Genomic DNA, 24,750 nt, shown 5'->3' with positions numbered 1-24,750 from the left:
ACAGAGAATTCTTTATGCCTCTTTATTCCCAATCTCATCAGCACTTTATAAAATCAGACTGGAGGGAGAGGGGCCTGAGAAGGCTCCCTCCCACCCTCGAAGCTCAGCTGAAGTCTGGACTGTCTCCTACCCTCTCCCTGTAGAGGGGACTTGAGGGGTGGGGGCTGGTGCAGGGGGAACTGGGAGCTGGGCCAGGCCTGCTGGGCCATTCTCTCCCCCTGCTGAGAGGGGAGCTGGGCCTGGAGAGGGGCAGGAAGTAGGACGGCTCCGCACTCCTGAGTCCTGGGATTCTCTGTCTCCTGCTGACATCGGGGCTGGGACCCTGGCTGTCCCTAAATCACCCACCCCTGTAGCCCTACCCACCTTCTACATCTGTATCCCCCCACCCAGCCTTCCCTAAATATATACAAATGTACAGAGGGCCCCCCCTCCCCAGCTGGGATGGGCTTTATCCTCCCTTTCCTTTCCTCCCTTCCTCTCCACGAGGGCCCATGGCCTGGTCTTCAGCCCTCCCTGGGCACCAGCCTGGGGGTAAGGGGTGTGGAAAAGGACCTTTGTGCAAAGCAGCTGACACCAGGGCAGGGGAGGACAAGAGCAGGAACTGACTCCTGGCCCTCCCAGTGAGCACCGCCCCCAGCCTTTCCCGGGAGCAGGAGGAGAATGTGCTGGGGATCCCAAGAGGGGTCCCAGACTCCCCGTCCTTCAGTCACAGCACCATCCTAACAAGCGAAATCTTCAAAGAGACCTCCTGCGGGACCGTGGGGGTGGTGGTGGTTGGGGAGCAGGCTGCTGGCCCCCCCACCCTCGGCATGGCCCCGGCTTGGGCAGGGACTCTGCAGGAGAAAGAGAGCGTGGGACAGGGAGAACTCCAGTGGTGCCCCCAGGCCTCACACCACCAGCCTTTCCTTATCATCTCCTCAGGCAGAGGCTCCCGGGCCCCCTCCGTGAGCTGGTTCAGAAACCACGGGGGTAGTCAGTCCTCAGGAGGCAAGGCTGCATGCTCTGTGAGCTCGTCCTCACCTGTTCCTTCAGCTCCTGAAGCCCCAAAGTGGAGATGCCCCCAGTGGAGGTCCGCAGAGGGGTCTTGGGACGCCTCCATACCCGCTTCAGTCGATCCCAGGACACCTTGGGGTTCAGGGTGGGGGACAGCACTGGGCTTGGGAAATTTGGTCGAGGAGAAGGGTGGGCCTTACCATGCCTGACTGCCCACAGAACTCACTGCCACAGCAAACTCCCAGTAGGACACCCCCATCTTCCTCACCCATTCCCTTCTCCTGATTCTGAGCCCTCAGGCCTGCCAGCCAGTCAGGGGACCCTGACAGAGAACCCTGAGCCTAACTTCCCAGCCAGGCCAGCTCCACCAGGCACCCCGCTCTGCCCACTTCTGCTTTGCTCATGGCCCCACTTCCGCCCTGCACTCCTGGGGCTCTTGCCTCGTAGATGTAGTCCAGGATCTCCAGCAACGTGAGGATGCTGGCCCCGATGAACAGCCCCATCTGTCCCCCGAGGTCTCCTGGGAAGCAGGAGAGTGGCGTCAGAGGGAGCTGCCAGGCCGATCCACCCCAACACAAGCTGGGGGCAGGAACACCGGTCTCACCCAGCAGGGCTGACAGGCCATAGGCTGCTCGCTGCTCCATGGCTTCAGAGGTCAGGGCCTCAAAGAAGACATCTAGGACCAGGAAGTTCTCCCTGTGGAGACAGGAAGCAGGGTGTTCATGTGGGCCTCTTCCTGAGAAGGCTGGCAGAGGTATCTGGGTCCCGCAGGTCCTGATCTGAGACGCTGCACGGGCAAGTCAGTGGCTACTCCCAGACTCCCCAAGGCTGTGAGGGGAGGCAGTCTTGGGTGTGTGTGTTTCATCTTTGAGGGGTAGCAAAGGGCATGGGAGAGCAAAGCACAGCTCCTGAGCCTGAAGGAACCCCTACTGCTCCCTCTAAAGCAGCCAGTGCTGTTCCCTTTGCCTCCTCCTTACGCCTCTGCGGACTCTTCAGTGACCCCTGTCGCCTATCAGTACACTCCACAATGCCCCTTCTCGGTGTTCTGGGTAGCCTGTGGCCTGTCTCCAGTGCCTTGTTCCCCAGCGTGGTCTTCTCTGCTTCTTCCAAACAGCTGCCTACGGCTCAGGCTCCATGCCACACCTCCCCACATCCTCTCACTGGACGCCTCTCCATCACCTCCTCTCACAGACCCAAACCTAGAGCCGTAAGGGGCCAGCTCACACCTCCCCAGCTTCCCTCCCCCACAGGGGCCTGAGAATCAGTCCTACATGATCAAACGTGGGCTCACTGACAAGCTGCGGCATGGGTTTTGTGTTGTCCCCACAAACACAAAATCTGTCCCCACGGAACCCAGCACGGGGCCTGGCACCCAGACCACGCTCCGCAAGTGTAGACTGGCTATATGGGACCAGACCCAAGGCTCAGGGCAGCCCCTCCTGCCTCCGCCTGCAGGGTACCATGTTCCTCTCCTGTCTCATCCTGTCCCTCTCCCTCAGTGCAGGGGAGAAAGACGCATAAGCAGAGGGCTCCGTCATTACCGACATGGCCTATGTGTAATGACGGAGGCCTATACAGGTACAGGGTGTTCAGATAAAAGGCATTTGGACCTGGAAGTGCTTCCTTGGAGGTTGAGACACTGAACGTGACTTGAGCACGGGGTGGGACTACTTAGAAGAGGGCTGTGGCCGGTGGTGAAGTGGCTCATGCCTGTAATCCCAGCACTTTGGGAGGCCGAGGATGGCAGATCACTTGAGGGCAGGAGTTCAAGACCAGCCTGGCCAACATGGTGAAACCCCATTTCTACTAAAAAGATGGGGGGTGCCTATAATCCCAGCTACTTGGGAGGCGGAGGCAGGAGAATTGCTTGAATCTGGGAAGTGGAGGTTGTAGTGGACCACGATTGTGCCACTGCACTCCAACCTGGGCAACAAAGCAAGACTCTGTCTCAAAAAAAAAAAAGGCGAAGAAGGAAAAGGAGAATAAAAGGAATGAAAGCCATTCCTGGCAGAAGACTCATCATAGAGAGAGATGCAGCCCACTCCCTGCCTTCACCGTGCCCAGGCCTGTTGAGAGTGGCCTCCATCACTCACACACACACACACACACACAATTCCCAGATACACTCACAAGTGTGAATGCACACACACCACCCACTCACATACACATACACTCACAAACATACACACCCACAAGAAACACACAAGCATACACATACACATACACACACCCCCACACATATACATACACACCCACATATACACACACACATGCTCACACACACGTACGCACAACACACACACGGTCCCCCCCACCCCTACCCCCACACACACATACCGTATGTAGGTCTCGTTGCGGTTGTACTTCCTCGCCAGGTACCGGGCTGAGCCCCTGTTGGGGATCCTGACCATGGAGATTTCTTTCCCGTAGCGAGTCAGGTTGCAGGGGGTGGGGCAGAAGCACGGGCCCTCGGAGCCCCCACCCAGGGAGTCTGCAACACAGAAGCAGCGGCTACAGTGGGAGTTGGAAGAGTGTGGCCCAGTGGCCCACCAGCTGTAGAGAGGAGGCCCAGGGGCCATCCTGAGGCAGGCACACTGACACCAAGGGCCTTTACAGGCCAGCCCTGGTGCTTCCTAGAGGGGACTGGCTGTGGGTCCCCACCTGGACCAGCTTCAGATGACCCCAGAGAGCAGGTATAAGCAGAACCCCCCAGCACCCTCCCAGTGCCCTGGGACTGGGGGGTCCTCATGACTCACAGGGAGGATAGAGCCCATCCACCACAGCTAATCAAGTAGGTGAGGTTTCAGACTCACAACGAGGTGTGAAGAGGATGCCGGGATCCATGGATGATGGATGGATGGATGGATGGATGGATGGATGGATGGATAATGGATGGATGGCAGATAGCAAGATCGATGGATGGGGAACAGAAGAACAAATGGACCAACAAGACTCCCAGGCTCAATGTGCTGGGCTTTTTCCACCTGCCCCTTCAGATTCACTCTCCACTCTTCCACCTTGCTCTGTTGCCCACGAGGCTGATCTCCGCCAAATGCATCCCCTAAACTCCCTTGTCCTCTGGCTTTGGGTTGGGTTTGGCCAACAGGAGGCCCCAGCAGAAACAGAAGATGATGGGGGAGAGATGCTAGGGTATTTCTCCCGCCTGGCTTCCTCACTGCCAGGCCATGGGTGGCAGAGGCTGTGCTCCTCCAGCCATGCTGCTGTCAGCCAGCCCTCTCGGACAGCCACAGGTCTCTCTCTTCCTGCATGCCTGGTGGGAATGAGGCTCCCCAGCGTTGCTAGCTCTGTGAACTCCCGCTGTGCCTTGCAGGCTCCTTACTCCTGATCACACAACTGTTCCTTCACTAAACACCTCCAATCACCCTTGTGACAGATGCAGGTGGCGTGGGGGACAGAGAAGGGCTGGATGTGTGTGTGGCTGCCCAGTGTCTCAAATCCAGCCCCATGGCTCTTGGCGTCTGGATTACTGCAGCCAGCTCGGCCAGTCCCTGGCTTTGAGTCCCTCCCCTCCCACCCATTGTTCACATCTCATTGGACTCACCTGGCATTCCTGCCTGGCCAGTAGCCTTTGTTGGCTTCCTAGAGCCTCCCTTCCCCACTGTTTTTCTTTAAACAGGATAACTCTGTAGCCCAGACTAGAGTACAAAGCATTATCCCAGCTCACTGCAGCCTTGACCTCCCAGGCTCAAGCCTGTCCTCTCCCCTCAGCCTCCCTAATAGGTGGGACTATAGGTATGCCCCAAGACACCCAGGTCATTTTTTTGTTTTTTGTAGAGACAGGGTCTCACCATGTTGCCCAGGCTGGTGTCGAACTACTGGGCTCAAGTGATCCGCCCACTCTGGCCTCCCAAAGTGCCATGTCTACAGGTGTGAGCCACCGTGCCTGGCCTTCCCCCTCCACTCTTTCCACTCCCTCCCGTTCTCTGCCCTGCAGCCACACAGATCTTTCAGTGCCCCGGACACAGCATGCTCTCTCTGGCCACAAGGTCTTTGCACCTGGCTCTTATACACCCATCGAGCCTCAGCTAATGTGTCTCTTCCTATAGGAATCCTCCCGGCCTTCCCAGGCTAGTGCTGCATGCCCCTCCTCAGGGCCTTGCCACACACCCGAGGCTCCCCTCTCCAGGAGCTGATGGGCTGTGTGGGAATGCCTGTCCATACCCCTGCCAGACTATAAGCTCTCCAAGGGCAGGGCTGTCGTCCCCACTCTCACCTCCAGTACCCAGCACAGGCTGCAAAGGTCTGGAGAATGCACGAATCAGTGAATGGATGGATAGATGGATGAACTGCAGATCAGGCAAGATCTGTGGATAGATGGGGTTTGCCTTACCCACACCGAGAGCCAGCAATGCATTTCTCCTGAGACCAAGAGAGAGGTCATTTCACTTTCTCAAAGTGGGTGAACTCATTGGTTGAACCAAGATGAGAAGTCCAGCCCTTCACTCCCAGTCCAGGCTTCTCTGCAACCCCCCCACCCTGCTGCCTCCACTTACCCAAGCGTCTATACCTGCAGAGGTCTGCAGACCTCTCCCTGACCCTACTGAAGTATGGGCTAAGGCTCAACCCCCAGGAAGAACCCTCCAAAGGGAGACTGGGAGGAGAGGAGCCAAGACAAGGAGGAGAAGAGTGGACAGAGACATGAAGAGGCTGATGGAAAGGTAGGGAAGGGGAAGGCAGCACGGACCCAGTGTGTGGTCGGCACACTCGATGTAGATATTTGGTGGGCAGATGGTCTCATTGCCTGAAAGGAGAGAAGATTATTCCTGGAATCTGTGATCACTTCCCCTCTCCCCAGCACGCCCAAATATAAGCACATACGTGCATGCACACACATGGACACATTTGCATACATGTGCTTGAATCCCACACACACAACCCCAGCAAATACACAAGCACAGATGTAAATGAGCATGCACATACACAAATACATATTAACATGCACACTTGCATCTGCCTGCTGGCATTCCCATATGCATATATGAAACCATGTATAAAAATCCCAAACACACACATGCACACTCACACAGGTACAGACACACACACATGTTGTACCCATGCACCTGCCTGTGCATATGATCAGTGCCTTGCCCCTTGCCCCAGGAGGCTCTGGAGCCCAGCAGGGTGGCATAGAGGGCTGGCTGGGGGTGGGGTGCCCACCTGGCATGTGCACCATCCGGCAATGGCAGCGCTGAAGCACGGCCTCCTTTTCACAGCGCAGCCGGCAGGCAGACACACTGTAGGCTGAGTAGCCCTGAAGCTCAGGCTTCCTGAGCTCACTTTCTGCGCGGCAGTTGCCCCAGGGCTGGGGCAGGTAGGTCAGCTGCAGAGGTGGGGCATGATGAGGTCACACCCAGGAATCCTACCCCGTCCTCCTGTGGCCACAGCCCTAGCAAAGTCAACACAGCTGACAGGCTGTGAGCTTCTAGAGGGCAGGTTGGCTCTGCATCCCCTCTGAGCCCAAGGCAAGTCCTATGCCCAATCCAGGGCCTGGCAGGAGGTGCTCACCCGCTGTTCCTGGCAGGACACAAAGGTCTGGAAGCCGGGGGACACCCCGAATCCCAGCTGGTGGATGTAAGGTGGCTCCTCCTGACTGTGGATCTGCACCCGAATACCTGCCTCGAACGACGTCTCATCTGCACAGCAGAGATGGGGACCTTTGGAAACCCATCCCGGGACAGAGGGCCCAGGCCCCAGGGTGGCCCTTGTCCCTTTCCCGCCTGCATACTTGTCTCCCTCCAGATGGGCAGGTATTCCTCCTGCTGGATGTCCAGCATGATCTCCAGGCCACTGCCCATGCCACCTGCCCGGCTGGGCAGCGAACTCCGAGGGTCTGCGTTGAAGGTGTAACACTTCCCATAGCGAGTATAGACCTGGGAGGTGGGGTAAGAGAGGGGAGATGAAGGGAGGGACCAATGCAACTCCAAAGTTCCCTGTTCGCTGCTGAGGCCACCAGATCTGCTTGGACACTCCAGTCCCAAATCCTAGCAGGCAATGTACAGCCCAGCCTGTCCAATGAGCACCAACTTTTCCACTGATGGCTTCCCTTAGATAATGAAAAAGCACCTCCAACCTAACAACATATTAACACAAGAACTGTCGACACCTTCCTAAACCTTGCCTGCCCCCCACCATTCTCCTCCTCCCTGGTAAACGGCCCCACTGTATCTACCCAGTTTCTCAAGTCGGAATTTCTGAAATCTCTGCTTCCCTCACCTCTGCATCCAAGGCAGCAGTGGCACGAACACTGCTCAGAGTAGCCTTAAATTCCCAGGCTCAAGTCATTCTCCTGCTTCAGCCTGACAAGTAGCTGGGATTACAAGCATGTGCCAACAAGCCCAGGTAATTTTTTATTTTATTTTTGTAGAGACAGGGTCTTGCCATGTTTCCAGGCTGGTCTTGAACTCCTGGGCCCAAGCAATCCTTCTGTTCTGGTTTCCCAAAGTGCAGGATTACAAGCATGAGCCACCACATCCAGCCTCCAGGCCACTTCTGAAATACACTGAGGATCCATCCACTTTCCTTCCCTCGCCAGCGATCCCCATTTCACCAGCTCCTCCTAACTGGTCTCCCTCTTGGTCTGCCCTTAACCCTCCCTTCCAGAAGCCATAGTGCCCAGTCCACAGTGCTCAGATCCAATGAAACCACTCACGGACTTAGCCAACAATATCTTCCCACTTCCCACATAATGAAGTCACGCTCCTTCCCTAAACCAAAAGCTTCCATGTGACGTCGCCCTTGCCTGCCTCTCCTGTCACCTCCCCATCTCTGTGACAAGTTCAGACATCTGGACGCCTTTCTTCCTCGGGCTTTTGTTGCTGTTGTCCCCTCTCCTGGAATGCCCCATCACACACAGTCTTGGTATGGCAGCTGCCATCCCTGAGGCCTCAGCATGTCACACTCATACATCACACCGCCACATTCAACGTCATCGTCCATGCATCCATATGTCTGTTGGTTTCCTCGAAGTACTTATGAAGACCTGAGATGATCTCGTTCATCTATTTGTCTCCTGTCAATTGTCCATCTCCCGCCATGAGCGTGTATGCCATACAGGAGCAGTGAGGCTGTCTGGTGTCCCCAGGACAGGGCACAGGGGACTCTAGAATAAGCAGTCTCTGCAGAGAAGCCCGGCTCCCTTTTCCTCTGCGGAGTTCTCCTGTATGGACAGCAGATGGCGCTGGCGCCCCGGAGATGGAAGCCCAGGCTCCTGCTGGGAATTTAGCTGCCGCAAGGAGCTGCGCAGCGGCCGGAGTGGAGAAGAGGTCGAGGGAGAGGCGGATTCTAGTTCCCCACCACCAGACTTCCCCAACAGAAACGAGCCCCTGGGTCAAACCCATCACAGGCAGCACCTTCCCTGGGGGTAAGGGGTCGATGCACTCAATCACTCTCTCCCGCTCCCCCTCCCCTCTCCCTGGGAACATTTCCCACTGGTAAAAGCTTGGAGAAATTGCAAGAGGCGGTGTGAAAGGAAAAAGAGATCCTGGATGCCTAGCTTCACAGGAGGAGTACAGAAGGGAGAGAGGCTGGGTGGAGGGCAGCGAACCAACTGAGAGTCCTCTGGAGACCTCCTGGGGGCAGCGTGAAGTCCCCATTCCCACGGACTAGACCCCGGCTGCAGTGCTCTGAGAGCTGCAACCCTGATCCTCCCTCTCACGCAGCTCTTCTACCACCCAACCACCCTGCCTCCCATTCCTGAAACAAAAACTCATGCACCATAGACCAAGTCCCCCAAGTTCACAGAACATGGTGCCTTCTACCACTGGCCCACATGCCCTCAGTACCAGCTAGATGGAGTTACCCCAACTACTCCAGATGAGGACATCGAAGCTCAGAGAAGTGAGGCGATGGCCAAAGTCACACAGCTGGGAAGGAGGAGAGGTGCAACTCATCCAGGGGTGAGGCTTTGGCTGCTCCTGCAAACCATTGCTGGCACCCCACCCCAAGCCTGCCCTACCTGGGGACCCAGCTCCTGCTCCAGCCCCATCCAGGTGAGATGAGTTGGATAGAATGGGCCCCATGCCTGTCCCCTTCTCTTCTCCCACCCCCTTTCCCTTCTGCACTGTTTCGCTGTACCTTTCTCGCCCTTTCTTCTCTGTATCTGCTGCCCCTCCATTCCTCGCCTGTCTCTTGAGTCCTCTCCTTCCCTCAACACCCGCCCCCCACAGGTTTGCCAGCTTCCAGGTTCAAGTCCTTGACCCCACCAGTATCACCCCTGCCCTCCTCCCTGCTGTGTGTCCATCTGTGGGGCAGCAGTGGGTGTCATGGGCAGTTCAGGAGCACCCATGCACCGTGCTAACCGCTTCACATGCTCTATCTGGATGAATCCTCACAACCCTGTGAGGCAGGTATTATCTCCCAATTTTACAGAGAAAGAAATGGAGGCTCAGAGAATTCAACTGGTTTCCCAGGATCTTCAAGCTCAGGGCTTCTCAAACACTTTTGTGCACACAAATCAGGAAGGTCTTTTTAAAGTGCAGATTCTAATAAACAGATGTGGGGAGGGGGTGGGACAAAGCTGAGAGTCTATCTGCAACTGCTGGTCCATGGACTACACAGTGAGTAGAAAGGCACTAGATGAAGGGGAGATCCCAGCAAGACAGCCCCACTCCAGACCGGTGCTCTTATGCCAAGTCACTAGGGGTGGAGGAACCCTGAAGTGGGCTGGGTGCAAGATTCCTCGGTCCCATCCAGGCGCGGTGGCTCACACCTGTAATCCCAGCACTTTGAGAGGCTGAGGTGGGCAGATCGCCTGAGGTTGGGAGTTCGAGACAGCATAGTGAAACCCTGTCTCTACTTAAAAAATACAAAAATTAGCTGGGTGTGGTAGCAGATGTGGTAGCTAATCCCAGCTATTTGGAAAGCTGAGGCAGGAGAATCACTTGAACCCGGGAGGTGGAGATTGCAGTGAGCTGAGATCACACCACTGCATTCCAGCCTGGGCAACAGAGTGAGACTCCATCCCAAAAAGAAAAAAATCCTGGGTCCTGGTGGTGTGGGAAGGCAGATTCGAGGCATATATAAGTGTTTGTAGAAATCTGAATGTACTCAACCTCTTCCTATTTGACACCAAGAAGATGCTGGAATCAGCTCTTGCTGACACAGCCAGTTTTGCGGGCACGCTCCAGTTGAAAGGCTAAAGAAGGCATGAACTACATGGGGCACCCGAGTTATGAGCTCCTCCCTCGGGTCCCTCAGCATCAGCACCACCTCAGCAGAGCCCTGATGGTCTCTCTGAAGCTCAGCCTCACCCATGGGACCACGAACTCCAGGTGGCCAGGAGTCCTGCTTCCCTCTTGGCATCCCCAGAGCCCAGTGAGATTTGTAGAGGGAGGTGTGAGGTAGGAGGAAGGAAAGCAAACACGATCAAACATCCCCACTTTGTACCATGAGAGGTGCTTTTGTGATAGGTGATAGTCCTGGGATCGGTGCTTTTGATCTGTTTTCTCCTTTGAAACTCCAAGAAACCAAAATGAGCTACATATTGTTGCCCCCATTTAATGATTAGGTACCTGAAGCTCAGGGACAGAAAGTGACTTGGCTAAGGGCGCATAGCAGGTCAATGACAGCCAAGATTCAAATAGAACTGAGCCCCATGTCAAAGCACAGTAAGTGCTTATAGAACCCCTGGTGGGTGTTCAGTGAATGAATGACTCTCGGAGGAGCTGGGGCAGGGTTCCTACCTGGTACCTCCAACAGACACACACAAGCACACAGTACATGGCACTGAGCCTACCCCACACAGGGCAGAACAAATGCCCGGCTGGCAAGGGTGGTGGTTGCCTGGCACACAAACCCTCAAGGTTGCTGTGCAGAGTCGGGGTGACATAGGGAGATGGGTGGAAGTTGTCTGGGTCTCAGGGATACTTTGCAGGGAATGGACCAGCCAGACTGGCAAGAGAAGGCCACCTGCACAGCCCAGGTCAGTCCTGACTGCTGGTCAGAGCACAGCGTTGCCCAGGAGACAATCCCTGGGCCAGGCAGGCAGGGGCGGGTGGAGCCGCCAGCTCCTAAGTGGCAGAACTCTGGTGGCAGCACAGCCCATAGCTTCTTCCATGGAGACGGCACGGCAGCCCCGCCACAAGGTCCCACAGGTTGTCCACTGCTCCCTCCCCATGGACTGGCCCAGATGGGGGAGGGGGGACAGCGGGTATGTAGAGGAGTTGAGAGTCCACGACCCAGTCACAGAAAGGGGAAGGTCCCAGGCCAAGGAGTGTCCTAATGGCAGAGGGGCTATCTCCAGATCATCAGCCCTCAACCTCTGGGCCCTGTCCCCGTCTCAGACCCCCACCTCCTCCTTTGGTCTGGCCCTCCCTCTCTCTCTGCCTTCGCTCCAGGCCCACCCTCTTGGCCCTAGCTGGGGCATGTGGCCTCCCAAAGCCCCTCCCGGCCTTGGCTGACAGCTCCTAGACAGTACTATGTCTGTGCTGCACACACACCCTCAGGTCCCCTCCCCTGCCTTCCTTCTGCCAACCCCTGCCTGTCCCTCTCTGATCACCTCCCTTTAGTGTTCCTCACCTGGGTCTGTCTGCCTTGCCAGCCTCTGTTTCCTGATCTCAGTCTGTCTCTCGAGTCCTTCCCTCCTTGCCTGGCCCATCTGGCCCTGCCCCTGATCAGTTATCCACCTTGACTCTGCCTCTCTGCTTCTGCCCTCTGTTGGCCTGTCCATCTCCTTGGCCTCTTTCTCTCCCATTGGCCTTTCTGTCCCTTGCCCACTGCATTCTCTAGCCTATTTGCTTTCTTCTCTATCCATCCCAGTATCCCTCCTAGACTTTTCCCTGGGCCTAAGCCTCCCCCCCCCCCCCCGCCACAACCCCAGGCACCAGGAACCCCTCTTCAGGTGCCCTCCACCTCCTTCTCCCTGGCTCCTCTCTGAGTCTGCCTGAGACAGTGATGAGGGGGTGGGAGAGATCTGTCCAGAGCTTCCTCCTCCTGAAAGCGGCGGCTTCTCTCAGCCCTCAGAGCTCTATCTATTCACAGCTCCCATTTCTCCAGAAAGCTCTCCCTGGCTGGCTTGCTCGCATCCTCCCTGCCTTGAAGAGCCCACAGGGTTAACAGGCAATTAGCGGGTCCAGAGCTCAGAGCTGCAGCGGGGAGAGGGCCCTGGGCCTCCAGGAGATAAGAAGCAGCCAGAAGCAGCCGAGGCCAGGCTAATCCCAGAGCTAATCTTCGGCCTGGGCTTTATCTCCACTGCCTTCTGGGCACCTGCCTCTGGTCCCGGTACCTCCCCCGAAACTCTTCTATGGTGTCCCATCCCCCCAAAATTCCATCAGCTTTTCACTGATGGGGTCCACCCACATGCCTCTCACTTAGGCACCCCCAGAATGAACTCTTCTGCCCCGAGGTCCAGAGTAGGCCAGTGGAAGGGGGTGCGTCTTCATCTTCCCCAGACTGTGACCAGCATCCTGGGTGGAACAGCTCCCAGAGCCTGGCTTTATCAGGGGTGGCCCAGTATCCAGGTTCAAAGCCTCTTCCTTCTCTATCCTTTCCAGGGACAGAGGAAGAAAGATGGCACCAACCAAAATGCCTTGGTGTCTGTGCCTCTCAGACCTTCGAGGCCACTCAGTCCACTCACTCACTGTACAAAGGCAGAAAAGGACTAGAGACGGCCAGGTTGATATCCAAGGGCATTCGGAAAACAGGGGCAAATTCAGAAGTGGACCCTAGGTTCACGGGCCAACATCACCTCCCTGGGAATCAGCGGGTCCTGGTTTCAGCTCCAGGTCTGCCACTGACAGCCCGTGTGACTTTGGTTAGTGAGGTGATTCATCAACTTCTCTGGACCTGTTTCTTCCTGTGTGAAACAGAGACAGAAATCCCTGCTTATTTCCCGGACTAGGTGCACATCTCAAAAGAGAGGAAGTATATGAAAGGCTTTTGCAAAGTGCAGTCATATACATGTACCAGTAATACGGTTTTTATTTTTGTAGACAGAGTTTTGCTTTTGTTGCCCAGGCTGGAGTGCAATGGCATGATCTCAGCTCAATGCAACCTCTGCCTCCCGGGCTCAAGTGATTCTCCTGCCTCAGCCTCCCAAGTAGCTGGGATTACAGGCATGCAACACCATACCTGGCTATTTTTGTATTTTTAGTAGAGACAGGGTTTCAGCATGTTGACCAGGCTGGTCTTGAACTCCTGACCTCAGGTGATCCATCCACCTCAGCCTCCCGAAGTGCTGGGATTACAGGCATGAGCCACCTGGACCGGCCATGTAATAAAGGGTTTGTCGAGACCAGTATGAACTAAGTTAGGGCAGAGATTATCACTATGTGGTGCTGAAAGTGTATACACAGGAGGTTCATAACATATACGTTATGGGCATATATGTTATAAGCCTGACAGAAAGGGGCATATATTTTGTAGCCTGATAGAGCAGGGTTCAAATCTAGCCTCTCCCACCAACTTTAGACAAACAGCCTTGGATGTGTGATTGAACCTCTCTGGGCCTGGGTTTGCTCATCTGTAAAAGGGGAATGGTAATTTCTCCTCCCAAAGTTAGATGAGAGGATTAGAGATCAATTCAGTGATTCCTGGTAGGTGCTCACAGGACGGGTGAGGCCCTTTGGGAAATGGCACTTCCTACCAGGACGGTGCAGCCATTTCGATCTTGGCTCCCCACTGGGCGCATCCTCACGGAGCATCAAGCACTTGCAGGCTCTCTCTGCAATTTGGGAGCTGCTTAGAGGTTGGAGCTCTGTCAGAGCGAAACCCCCAGGCTCTGAGACAGGGCTTCCTACCCAGATGGAAAGCCCAATCTAGTTCACATCTGGGCCTTGCCCTTAAGTCTGTGGGATTTAGATTCAATTAACCTCTCCGATCCTCCATTCTTCATCTGTAAAATGGGAATAACAACAGGCACCCTTCAGAGGAAAGAGAGAATGTGCGTAAACCACAGCAACCGCTAACATTTACTTAGTACTTACCGCTGTGCCAGGCACAGTTCTAAGCACTTTCTATAGATTAACCCCTTAATCTTCACAAAATTCCTATGCTGGCGGTACTCCTATCGTTTTCATTTTACAGACAGGGTAACAGAGATAGAGAAGATAAGGGAGCTAACAGGGGAACGGGTAATGTAGCCCTGGAGTACGCCCATCGCCACTCTGTGACATACACCTGGCATACAGTACCTACAAACAGTAGGCGCTCAAGAACTGGTGAGTGTTCAGAAAACGCTTACTTTGTCTGATGCTATTCGTGGAGCCTGTGCTCAACAGTGTCAGGCACTGTGCTTGGTGCTGGACGTACAACAGCGAACAAAACAGCCTCTGCCCTCAAGGAGTTTGCTGTCTGGCTGCAGAGACATTCATTCATTCAAAGTGCTTATGGGCCAGGCACGGTGGCTCACATTTGTAATCCTGGCCGTTTAGGAGGCCAAGGTGGGAGGATCAATTAAGCGCAAGAATTTGAGACCAATAGGCAACAGAGTGAGACCTTGTATCTACAAATAATAATAATAATAATAATAATAATAAATTAGCCAGGCATGGTGGCTCACACCTGTAGTTCCAGCTACTCAGGAGGCTGAGGTGGGAGGATCTTTTAAGCCCTGGAGGGAGGATGAGGGAGCCCCTGTGATTGCACCACTCTACCCCGGCCAGGGTGACAGGGTGTCTCAAAAAACAAACAAAAACAAAAAAAAAGCAGGCATGTTCACAAAACACACAAATCCACCAGTGACACAAATGAATAGATTATTACTAGCTGTGATCCTGATTGTGATGGGGCGACCTGGCCAAGGCCACCACGGTGGAACAGGAGTGCAATTTGGCTGTTTCCAAACAGGGTGAGGAAAAACTCTGAACAAGCCAAATTGCACTCCTGTTCCAAAACTCTGAACATGCCACACTCAAGAAAGAAGGCCGGGCGTGGTGGCTCACATGTGTTATCCCAGCACTTTGGGAGGCCAAGGTGGGTGGATCACTGGGCCAGAAGTTTGAGACCAGCCTGGCCAACATAGCGAAATCCAACCTCCACTAAAAATACAAAAAATTAGCTGGGCATGGTGGCAGGTGCCTGTAATCCCAGCCACTCAGGAGGCTAAGGCAGCAGAATCCCTTGAACCCAAGAGGCAGAGGTTGCAATGAGTTGAGATGGTGCTATTACACTCCAGCCTGGGCAACAGAGCAAGACTCCAACTCAAAAAAAGAAAGAGGAAGAAGACACAGCCGCCCCCAGTAGGCCTGGTTCCACAGGTGCCTATGGGGCCCAACCTTCCCACCTCCACCGCCACGCAGGAGCTTTTCAGGGCCACTTCCTCCCCTCCGGTGGATCCAGGAGGATCCAGGAGGCAATGCCCGCGGTGTTTGTTCAAATGTAAATGTGTGAGCTGTAGTGGAAGGGACCAGGGAACCCTAGGAGCCAGGGAGAGCTGGGGCTGTGGAACAAGGTTGTGGTCCCCAACGGGCGCCGCGCTTCCACGGGAGAGGAGAACGGGAGGATGAAGGTCTCCAGGACCCAGGTAAACAGTCAAATCCGTTCCCCGGGCAGCCACCGCTTAGGCCTTACACCTAGACAGTCATTTTTAATTAGTGAATTGGTAACGAAGTCTTTCCCTGACATTCCCGCCCCTCGATGCAAAGTTCCTCGTCAAGAGTTTTGCTTATACAGTGGAGTACACACCCACAGCCAGGCGAGAGTTCAGGAGACCAGACAGAAGGTGGCGGCGGGGACCGTGGGTGGGTGGGTGTGCCCCGCCAGGAGCCCTGGACCCCCGCCCTCTCCCGCACACGCAGCCTGGCCGCCCAGGCCTGGCCCACCCGCATCCAGCAGGCCGCACCCACCGGTTCGCGCGCCTCGCCGCCCCCCGCTCCCTCCCGCGGGGCAGGCATCCATCACGGCGCCCGAGCGCCCTCCCTCCCAACTCCTCCGGGCTCCTCCGTTCTCCTCCCTGGGTCTGCCTCATTTGCATTCCCCCGGCTCCCGGCTCCTCGGCAAAGTGACCTCCGCACACAGCAGCGCCAGAGGCTTCCACCGCGGAGGGAGACACCGCCGCCCGCCCCCGCCGCGGCCGGGGAGGGGACGACGGGGGCGGGGGTCCAGAGGAGGTGGACTTGCAGCGGAGCCTGGCTGGTGCGGCCAGGGCTTGAAGCGGCCGAAAGGCCCGGGGCCGAGGGGCGCTGAAGGACTCGAGTGCTCCGGTGGGATTTGAACCCGCGACCTCAGATCCCCAACCAGGCGGGAGTGAGATGTGGAGATTAGCAGGAAGCCCGGGAGGCTGCGGCCAGAAACGGAACCCCTGCTAGGAACCCGGGGCTCCTCAACATCCCGTTTTCCTCCCCTGAGAGCCCCCACTGGGGAGGGGCGGCCCCACCGGGGAGTCGCCCTGGGGTTCCCAGCCCTCCTGGGGACCTGCCCAGCCCCCACCCCGCCCCCCGGGCCCGCCTAGAAGCCTCCCCTCCCCCCACTTGGTATTTACACCTTCCACACATTTGTAAGCTATTATCCTGTCCACGCTTAGTCACCGCTGAGCCAAGCGCCACGGATTTAGCTCCTTTAATCTTTCCTCCTAAATCAATCCTCCATTTCCCCTTAATCATCCCGTGGCTCCTCTCTGAACTCTTGCTGCCGCCTCGGCTGCGGCAGCCCGTGCCTATCTCTCTGGAACTGCTCCCCCTCCAACCCAACACCCACGGGTGTCCCAAGGGCATGGTGAGCATTTGAGGGGTGGGTTGGATTTCCAGCACTGCCAGCCCCAGCCTAGGAGCCAGGGGAGGAAGTGCAGACCGCTGCCCACCTCCTCCCGGAAAAACACACCACTGAACCTTTCCATCCCCTTTCAGGGTCTCTGCCCCTCTGTCCTCCTCCTGCCTTCCTACCCTCACTCATCCTTCTGAAAACCCTAAGTCTCCACCATGATTTGCAAAAGCTCAAAAAACAAAAATAACGTGGCAGATCTTCTCTCCTCGGACCTCCTGCCCCAAGTGCTGGCCGTTCCCACCTCCTCTTCCCAGCTGCTCAAACGAGATGGGCTGCAGGGCCAGGGTGAAAGGGCAGGGAACACTGATAACTCAGCAGCCCGAGGCCGGCCTCTCCTCCAGGGTGGCTGTCCATCTCTCCTGGACAACCTCAGGCTCCGCCCCCTTCACTCCCTCCCGCCTGCCCATGGGACCCATTGACTCCGGGGTTGTAGTTTGGGTCTCGAATTCCAATGCTCTCTGTAGTGCTCCCTGGGTGCCCCTGCCTCTCCATTCCTCATCCTTCCTGCCCCCTGCCTGGACCTAGCAGAGGCAGCCCTGCTGCCAGCCACTAGAGGGAGCAGATTCCTCCCAGGAAGCAGAAGGGCAGGGGTGGGGGTCCAGGAAGGAGCGCGGCCCGGGAGACAGAGTGAGGATCAGAGGGGGACAGGACGTAGGGCCATTTCTTCACATGCTAATCAGCATCTTCCAGCGTGCCAGAGACGCTGAGCTGATAATGAGCCCAGCTCGGGGCTGATTCCTGATTAATGAAGAGGCCACGGGGCTGCTGAGTGGGGCTAGGTGGGGCATGTCCCTCACGGCCCTCCCCCTGCCCTTGAAGACCAGATCTCCGAGACAGTGACAGTCCCTGCCATTCTCTGCCAGGCCACACCACTTACAGCCCCTCCACCCACTCCACTGCCCAGGCAGGCAGGCTGAGAGCACCCCCTCCAGGGGAGTCTGAGCCTTGGCCACTGGTGTGGGGTGAAAGGTCGGGAGGGCGGGGGCACCTGATTCTGCAATCTGAGGTGTAGGCAGCCCTCAGTGTTTTAAAAATCAGTTACTGTTCTATTAAAATAATCACGATTTGGAGCTGCTTTTGACAAACTAGAAGACCCAGCCACACGGGGCTCCTCACACAGGGCAACAGTTAGTTGGGGTGAGGAGCAGCTGCGCTCTTAAAGGCTACAGGTCTTCAGTTCTCCTCAGACCTCACCCCTCCCTACTGTGTCCCGCAGCCCCAACCTGACCTGCCTGGCTCCTGAGGGCAGAATCAGCCCTGAACCAGATGTTGAACTAAATGTGCTCAAGGCTCATGCCCCAGGAGAAACTGGGACCATGGGGGACAGAGGGCTGAACAGGCGGGGAGTCAGAGGGAAGGCTATGCAGCAGATAAGAGGTTTGGACCCATCTCAGCGGGCACCCCCTCCCTTCCACAGCCAATGGGGCAAGAGGCAGCCCTTGGAACCTCCAGCCCAGTGACAAAGGTATGGAGTTGGAATGGAGTGTGGAGTAGCTCCTCCCAGGGCCAAGTGCAGTGGGTAGAGGGCAGAGACCATCAGTATTGACCTTACCACACACTGGGAAGAGAAGGGGCTAAGGAGGTCTCTGGGACAGAAGGAGTGGGTGCTGAGGAGCCCGAAACTGGGGCCTGGGACAGCCAGAGAGAGAGAGAGGGAGGGAGAGAGGACTTGCATGCCAGTTCAGTGCCTCAGAGCTATCCTGGCTGGCGGCTGGGTGGGGCTGGGAGAGGAGGGAGGAGGGCAGGGAGGGGGACTGCCCAGCTGGAAGAGGCCTTGTCTAATTGTGCCTGATTAGTAGAGAGGAAGAGAACAGGGCGAGTGATTAATAGTCATGGCAGTCACCAGCGTGTGGGGAAGGAGGGTCGGGAGGGGGAGGGAGACCTGGGAGCCCACAGGAGAGGCAGATAGTGAGACGCCCACAGGGCCCCAGGCTCCTGGCCCTCCAGGGGCTGCCTGGACCCTTGAGGACCGTGGAGAGTGGGGCTGGCTCCTACCCATGCCTCTGAGGGCTTCTCCACTTCCCCCATGCCTCAATTTTCCAGACAGTAGCATGCAAAAGACCCAAGGTCGCGTCCTACACCTGGGAAGAAGCGCGCCACTGCTCACATGGTGTTCCCAGACACCCCACTGTCCCCAGCCCCCAGACACAGGCCCTGTCCTCAGCTCAACCTGAGATCAAAGCCACAGAGTAGATGGCCCGACTTCCAATTGCAGCCAGCAGCTACCTCCTTATATCCTGTGGCCCCAGCTCCAATCCCAGCCCTGCCCTATCCAGACAGTCTAATTCCTAGGGCCATCCAGGGCTGCGCTGTCCAGCGCGGCGGCTTCTAGCCACGTGTGGCTGTTTGAATTAAAAATTCATTTTCGCTGTTGCACTAATCACATTTCCAGTGCTCAGCGGCCACATGTGGCTAGTGACTACCATGTTGGACAAGCACAGACACAGAGCGTTCCCATCATCACAGAATGTTCTATGGCCTCAGCACTCCTCTAGAGAGTGTGTGCACATTCCCGCACCTATGCACACGTGTGAGCACATTTTGGAGCGCTGGATAGAATGGGAATGCTAGAACAGGGCAGAGGAGGGTGTGAGCCAGAGGGTCAAAAGCAGGGAGAAGACGAGGTAGTGGAGAGTAACGAAGATGCCAGTACATGGGTCGGAAACTAGTAGGTGGTGTGGAGAACAGTCAGGTTAAAGATAGCCAGCAGTTGGGGTGGCAGCATTTATAACAGCTGACGCTTACACAGTGCATACGACGTGTGTGCCAGGTAGTGTGCTGAGCTCTTCAGGAGCATCTCTTTAATTCTCACCACAACCCCCAATTTTTAGGTTCTAGCATCCTATTTCAAGAATACACAAACTGATGCTCACAGAAGCTTTTTGGCTTCGTCGAGGCCATACACAGCTTAATGGGTAGGGCAGAGGTTCGAATCCTGGTGGTCCCCAGGTGAGAGTAGATGCTGAATTTTAGAGCCACCCTTGCATTTTACAGCTCAAGAAATGAAGCTGAGGGAGGAAGAGTGATTTCTGCCTTTTAGTGAGAGGGCAGGATGAGAGCAGGCCACAGTGGGGAAGGCAGAACTGGGGCTTGGAGGAAGGGGGTGTGGGCAGCAGATGGCGGCAGGAATCAGGGAGGAAGGGAGAGCGGTCTACGAGGCTGGGGTGGGGGACATACAGGCGGTGGAAAGGGTGAGAGTGGGATGGTACGAGACTGAGTGGGGAGAGGAGGTGGGAGAGGAGCCGAGGTAAACTAGCTGGAACAGAGGGAACATATGGGGCACACCTCCCAGGGCCCTCTCCTCTCTCCCCTCTTCCCTCTTCTCTCCAAACTGTGCCCAGCCTGCCCCATGCCCTAGGCCTTCCCAGCTCTCCTCCACCCAGAGTGGCCTCTCCCTCTCTGAACTTGGCCTCTTCCTACCCATACACCTCGTCTGGCAATCGATCCTGGCACCTTATGATACCGCTTGCATGGCTGATTAACTCTCACATGGTTGCTTAAGCTTCTGAGTGTCCCTGTCCCCCTCCACCATGAGACTATAGACTGCTTGAGGACAGGGACCAGGGACAGGGCTTCTTGTCTTCACTGTCCCCCGCAGCTCCAAGGAGGGAGCCCAGCACACAGGCATGCAGAACTCCATGTTGACTGATTCTGACTGATGGGGAGTACATGAGGGGATATAGGGAGCGTGGGGGAGAGCGATTGCAGTGGTAACAGAAGCAAGAGCAGCAGCAGAGGGGACTGGGGGAGGGCACATTAACCAGAGTAAAAATAGGCTGGAAAATGTGACATTTATTAACTTGGATTCCGGAGGAAAGGTCACAGCAGAGTGGGGAGTGGGAAGGAGGAAACAGAGAAAGCAACAGAAAACACATAACAGCCCCTTGGTGAAGGCTGTCCCTGTCCCGGACCAGCTCACCACCCACACCCCGAAGGTTCCCCACCAACCAGCTCACACCATCTCCCTGCCAGAGACCGCAAATTCCCAACACTGACTCCAGGTCCTCACCACAGAGCTGATTATGGACCTCATATCCTTTTTAGAGTGCCTGCATCTCCATCTCCATGCCCCTTCTCCAGTCTTTCCCTGTTATACACCCAATCACCCCATCTTCCCCACTGCCATGGACCATGGGCCCCAGTCCATCCTATAATTCCAGACCCTGGTGAATCTGCAGCACACTCAGCCCTTGAGTGCCAGGCCCAAGGGAGAGTGACACTCAGCAGACAGGGTATGCAGCGTGGGCAGAAGGGTAAGAGGCTGGGCTGGAGACAGCGGTGGGGAGAACCAAATCCCAAAGGGGAATTTCTGTCCCCCAACTCTGGCTGTGCCCTCAACCCCTCGTTGTCCTGCCAGAGAGCCAGAACCTCACCCCACAGGCTTTACCATCCTCCTCTCTCCAGCCACAGGGTACCAGAGGGCCTGTGGGAAATCCACCCACACTCCTCCGGGCCATCCCCAGGATTCCGGGGACTCACCAGCCTTGATCAGGGGATCCCCATTCCTGTATGCTCCAGGCACCGCCTCCTAGCCTGGAGGCCAAGGTCCCTCTGTCTCCCTCCCCTTACTTCCTCACCCCCTCCAGCTCTTCCTCTCCTTTCCGCCCACTGAGGTCTCCTCACCCTTCCCCTTTCCTGCCCACCCCCAACTCCCGCTCAGGGACACAAAGGCCCCATTGATTTCTGCCCCAACAGCACCTGCTGAGACTAAGCTCTGCCCAGCCCCCAACACGGAGGAGTAAGAACTAAAGACAGCAGAGCCCCATGAATCCTAAAGGCCACACTCACCCTCCATATCCCACCTCCTCCTCAGGGACTCTACCAACCCTGGCTTTGGGGAGCAGTGATTTTCCCTAGGAGAGGGGTGGACAGCTGGACAACAGGCCAATGCCCTCGACTCTTCTCCCTGCATAATGCTCCCCTCCTGTTCCTCTGTTTCTACCTAACTCCCCTGCCCAATGGCCGGAGGTCCCATACACTGCAGGCGTGGTGGGAGCCAGGAACCTCGTTGGCTGGAGCATGCTTCCTGGTGATCCTGAGGCAGCGGGTGAGTGAGAACCTGGCGGGGGTCCCTATCACTGGGGCTGGCTACTGGAGGCTGGGCCGGAGTGGACACCGTGTTGATGCCAAACATTTGCATACGCACTGGGCAGTGGTAACCAGGATGAAACATACACGCACACACAATGCTGGGAGCAAACTGTGGACTGGGGAAAAGCATCAAGAGCTCCATGAATACTAGATACCCGGTGACTGTGGGTGAATGGAGGCCTGACAGGCAGGCTACGTACAAGACACGCCCACCCCCTCACATACCTGACTGTGGGAGGCGTGCATGGGAGAGCAGCCCAAGCTCACGCCCCTTTCCCGGAGAGGGTGCTCGTGTTTGTGCTCACACGTAGGTGAGAGATGGCGCCGGCAGTCTCCAAATGGGGAGCAGCCATTGGGAGAGATGGGGGTGGGGGTGTCATGAGAGGGGATGGCAGCCACAGTGGGACCTGTCCTTGGTGACAGCTGGGAGACAGGCATGGAGATGAGTGGTTCTCTGGGTGTGTGGGTGTGCAGGTGTGCATGTGAGTGTGACAGGGACGCTGAGTGTGTGTGAGAGGGAGTGTGCAGGAAACTGTCCCCCAGCAGTGTGTGTGTGTGTGTGTGTGTGAGTGCAGGCGTGCTGGGGCAGCAGTGAGGGTGAGTTATGCACATAAGAGTGAACCAGTGATTCCCAGTGTAAGGCCAGAGCTGGACATGGGAGCAGCTAGGAGATGGAGGGGACTAGCCCTGGGCAGGGCTGGAGGGCAGAATGAAAGAGGGATGTGTGAGGGTGTCTGTGAGGGGGGGCCGTGTGAGAGACACAGAGATCCAGAAGAGACACTGGTACCCAGTGTCCTGAAGACCGGCTCTCTCCAGTCTGCCCACCGGGCCAGCTCCCCAGGGCCAGCTCCCCAGGAGGCCACCCAGAGTCCTTCCCTAGATGGAGCCCCCCAAACCTCCCCTCCCCATCTCCTTCATTTGGTGGGAAGAATCCAGTAGCCTCAGAAGAAAAAGGGAGCAAGAGAAAAGTAGGAGTCAGTTGGTCTGGCCTTGGGATGGTGCATCCCTTCCCTGCAAGCCAGCCAGCTTCAGGACACCTGGGTCCACCCCCAGGACCTCCTCGCCCCAGCCCCCAGCCCTAGGCACTACAGCAGCAGCAAGACCAAGAAAAGGAGCTGCAAGCACCCCAGGGTAAGCCCCTATGAGCGGCCACTGCTCCATGGCTGGGAAGCCAGAGGGAGATGCCAAGCTTGGAGACACATGAGGCCAGCCTCTGGTGGTGGAAGGAAGGGAAGCCCTGCTGAGGATGCCCTGCACACCACTGCCACGACTCCTCCTCCCCACTCCCCAGCCTCCGACCACCCCGGGCCAGGCAGCCCAGCTGGCAGAACTCACCACAGAGAAGTTACTGGCGGAGCAGTGATGCCCACTGAAGTTGCAGCTCTTGAGCATGTCGGCGAGCTGGTGGCCGGTGCGGTTGAGGATGTCTACCATGTCAGGCTCCGGGTAGCGCAGGCCAGCGGCACGGTGCCCATCCCGGTCTTTGGGGGGCAGCCCTGTCAGATTGGCCAGGTGGAAGATGTCGGCATCGCTGAGTGCCGAATGCCGAAAGCGGTTAATATTGCAGAGGGTGACAGCCGGGAAGCCCGCCACTGGGGCTGGGGCAGCAGGGTCCATTGCCACCAGGTGAGGCCGGGTCAGGTAGCCCTGGGCCAGGCCAGCCGCCTGGTACAGGAAGGCAGCCATCGAGGTGAGTAGGGCCAGTGCCCACAGGGTTCTGCGCAGTCCGTGGGGGCCTGGGCCACAGGCCCGGCCCAGTCCATGCAGGGTGCTGGTGCTGGCAAAGGTGGCCAGGTCCCGGGGGGCTGCTGCCCCCTGGGAAGCCCCAAGTAGGCTCTGCTCATCCCCTGCCTCCTTCTCCTTGGGTTTCGCATCCTCCTCAGCAAATTTGATTTTGCACACAATCTCGATCGGCATCTGTCGCTGGCTGCTGGGACTGGCCAGAGCCTCCCTGCCCCGTCCCTCCCTAGCCAGCAGCCCCGGTGCCCTCCCGAGTGGCGCTGGTGGCAGCGGCTGCTCTTCTAAACTCAGGGCAAGCGGGAGGAGGACAGGGACAGGGTGGGGGCCCGAGGTGGGGGAGTCACTCCCACTCCCAGCAGCTCCACAGCCCTGGTGCTGCCTCTGCCGCTGCTGCCTCTGCTGCCGCTTGTCTCTCTCCTCGATCGTCTCCTTGTGGCTTCCCTTATCAGCACCAGCACAGCTGTCAGCCCCTGCGTGTGTCCCTGCGAGCGAGCGAGTGAGTGAGGGAGCGAGTGCTGCTCTGCCACGCCGCGCAGCCCCAGCCGCTCCGCTCAGCATGTGCTCCGGAGCCCACCCCGCGCTTAATAATTCAGGACATGTCAACAGCGTTTCACCGGCAGCCGGGGCGTCAGGAGCCAGGCCAGGGGAGGGGGCAGTCCCCAGCCCAGGACCGGGATCCCAAGACTGGGGCTATCTCCCAAACTCCTGCCGCACCCTAGCTGCTCACTGGGTCCCCAGATTTCCCCACTCCCCGGCCACCCAGGGAAGGGTGCCATGCCCAGGGTCCTCAGCTCACTCTTGGCCACTTTCCTGGCCCACACCCAGGAAGGGTCAGCCAACTCTATCCCCTCACCTCCTAGCCTCGAGCCGGCTGACTCCAGCACCCAGCCACCACCTGATCCCACTACCCAACTCACAGCAGCTTCCAGAAACTCCTTGAGAGAGCCACTTGTTTGAATGAGGGAGGGGAAGGGGGCAGAGGAGGGCAGGCAAGACCAACCAGGGGACAACTGTGTCTCCAAGATTCTCAGCTTCCCTGGAGCTTTGCTTCTGACTTCAACACCCACCATGCCCCTGCCCCCTCTGGAGGCTGGCTGCCCTCACCCTCATTTTGCCTCCACCCCCAATCTCAGTGATTCAAGCTGGCACCCCAGCCAACTTGCATATCTGTGGCCACTTTGCTTCCCCAAATGTTCCCCAAATCCCTTG

General features: G+C 57.0%; 1 protein-coding gene across 2 annotated transcripts; it reads right to left on the bottom strand.

Moving 5' to 3' along the window:
- Positions 1–8: 8 nt before the first annotated feature.
- On the bottom strand, positions 9–24,039 carry ASIC4 (acid sensing ion channel subunit family member 4). 2 transcript variants are annotated; one of them, XM_002749817.6, is made up of 10 exons: positions 23,137–24,039; positions 6,740–6,884; positions 6,520–6,647; positions 6,172–6,334; positions 5,699–5,755; positions 3,331–3,484; positions 1,598–1,689; positions 1,434–1,513; positions 1,021–1,125; positions 9–833 (listed from the first exon to the last, which is right to left on the bottom strand). In XM_002749817.6, exons 1-10 carry the CDS (start codon positions 23,716–23,718, stop codon positions 720–722), a joined length of 1,620 nt encoding a protein of 539 aa, XP_002749863.2. In that variant the 5' UTR covers positions 23,719–24,039; the 3' UTR covers positions 9–719. The 2 variants fall into 2 exon arrangements, with proteins under 2 accessions (XP_002749863.2, XP_078184789.1); XM_078328663.1 differs by lacking the exon at positions 23,137–24,039 and adding an exon at positions 22,027–22,484.
- Positions 24,040–24,750: the final 711 nt, after the last annotated feature.

Source organism: Callithrix jacchus, chromosome 6, assembly GCF_049354715.1.
Source record: "Callithrix jacchus isolate 240 chromosome 6, calJac240_pri, whole genome shotgun sequence".
NCBI lineage: Eukaryota > Metazoa > Chordata > Mammalia > Primates > Cebidae > Callithrix > Callithrix jacchus.
The sequence above is the reverse complement of the archived record's forward strand: the minus strand, read 5'-3'. Positions and strand labels throughout refer to the sequence as shown.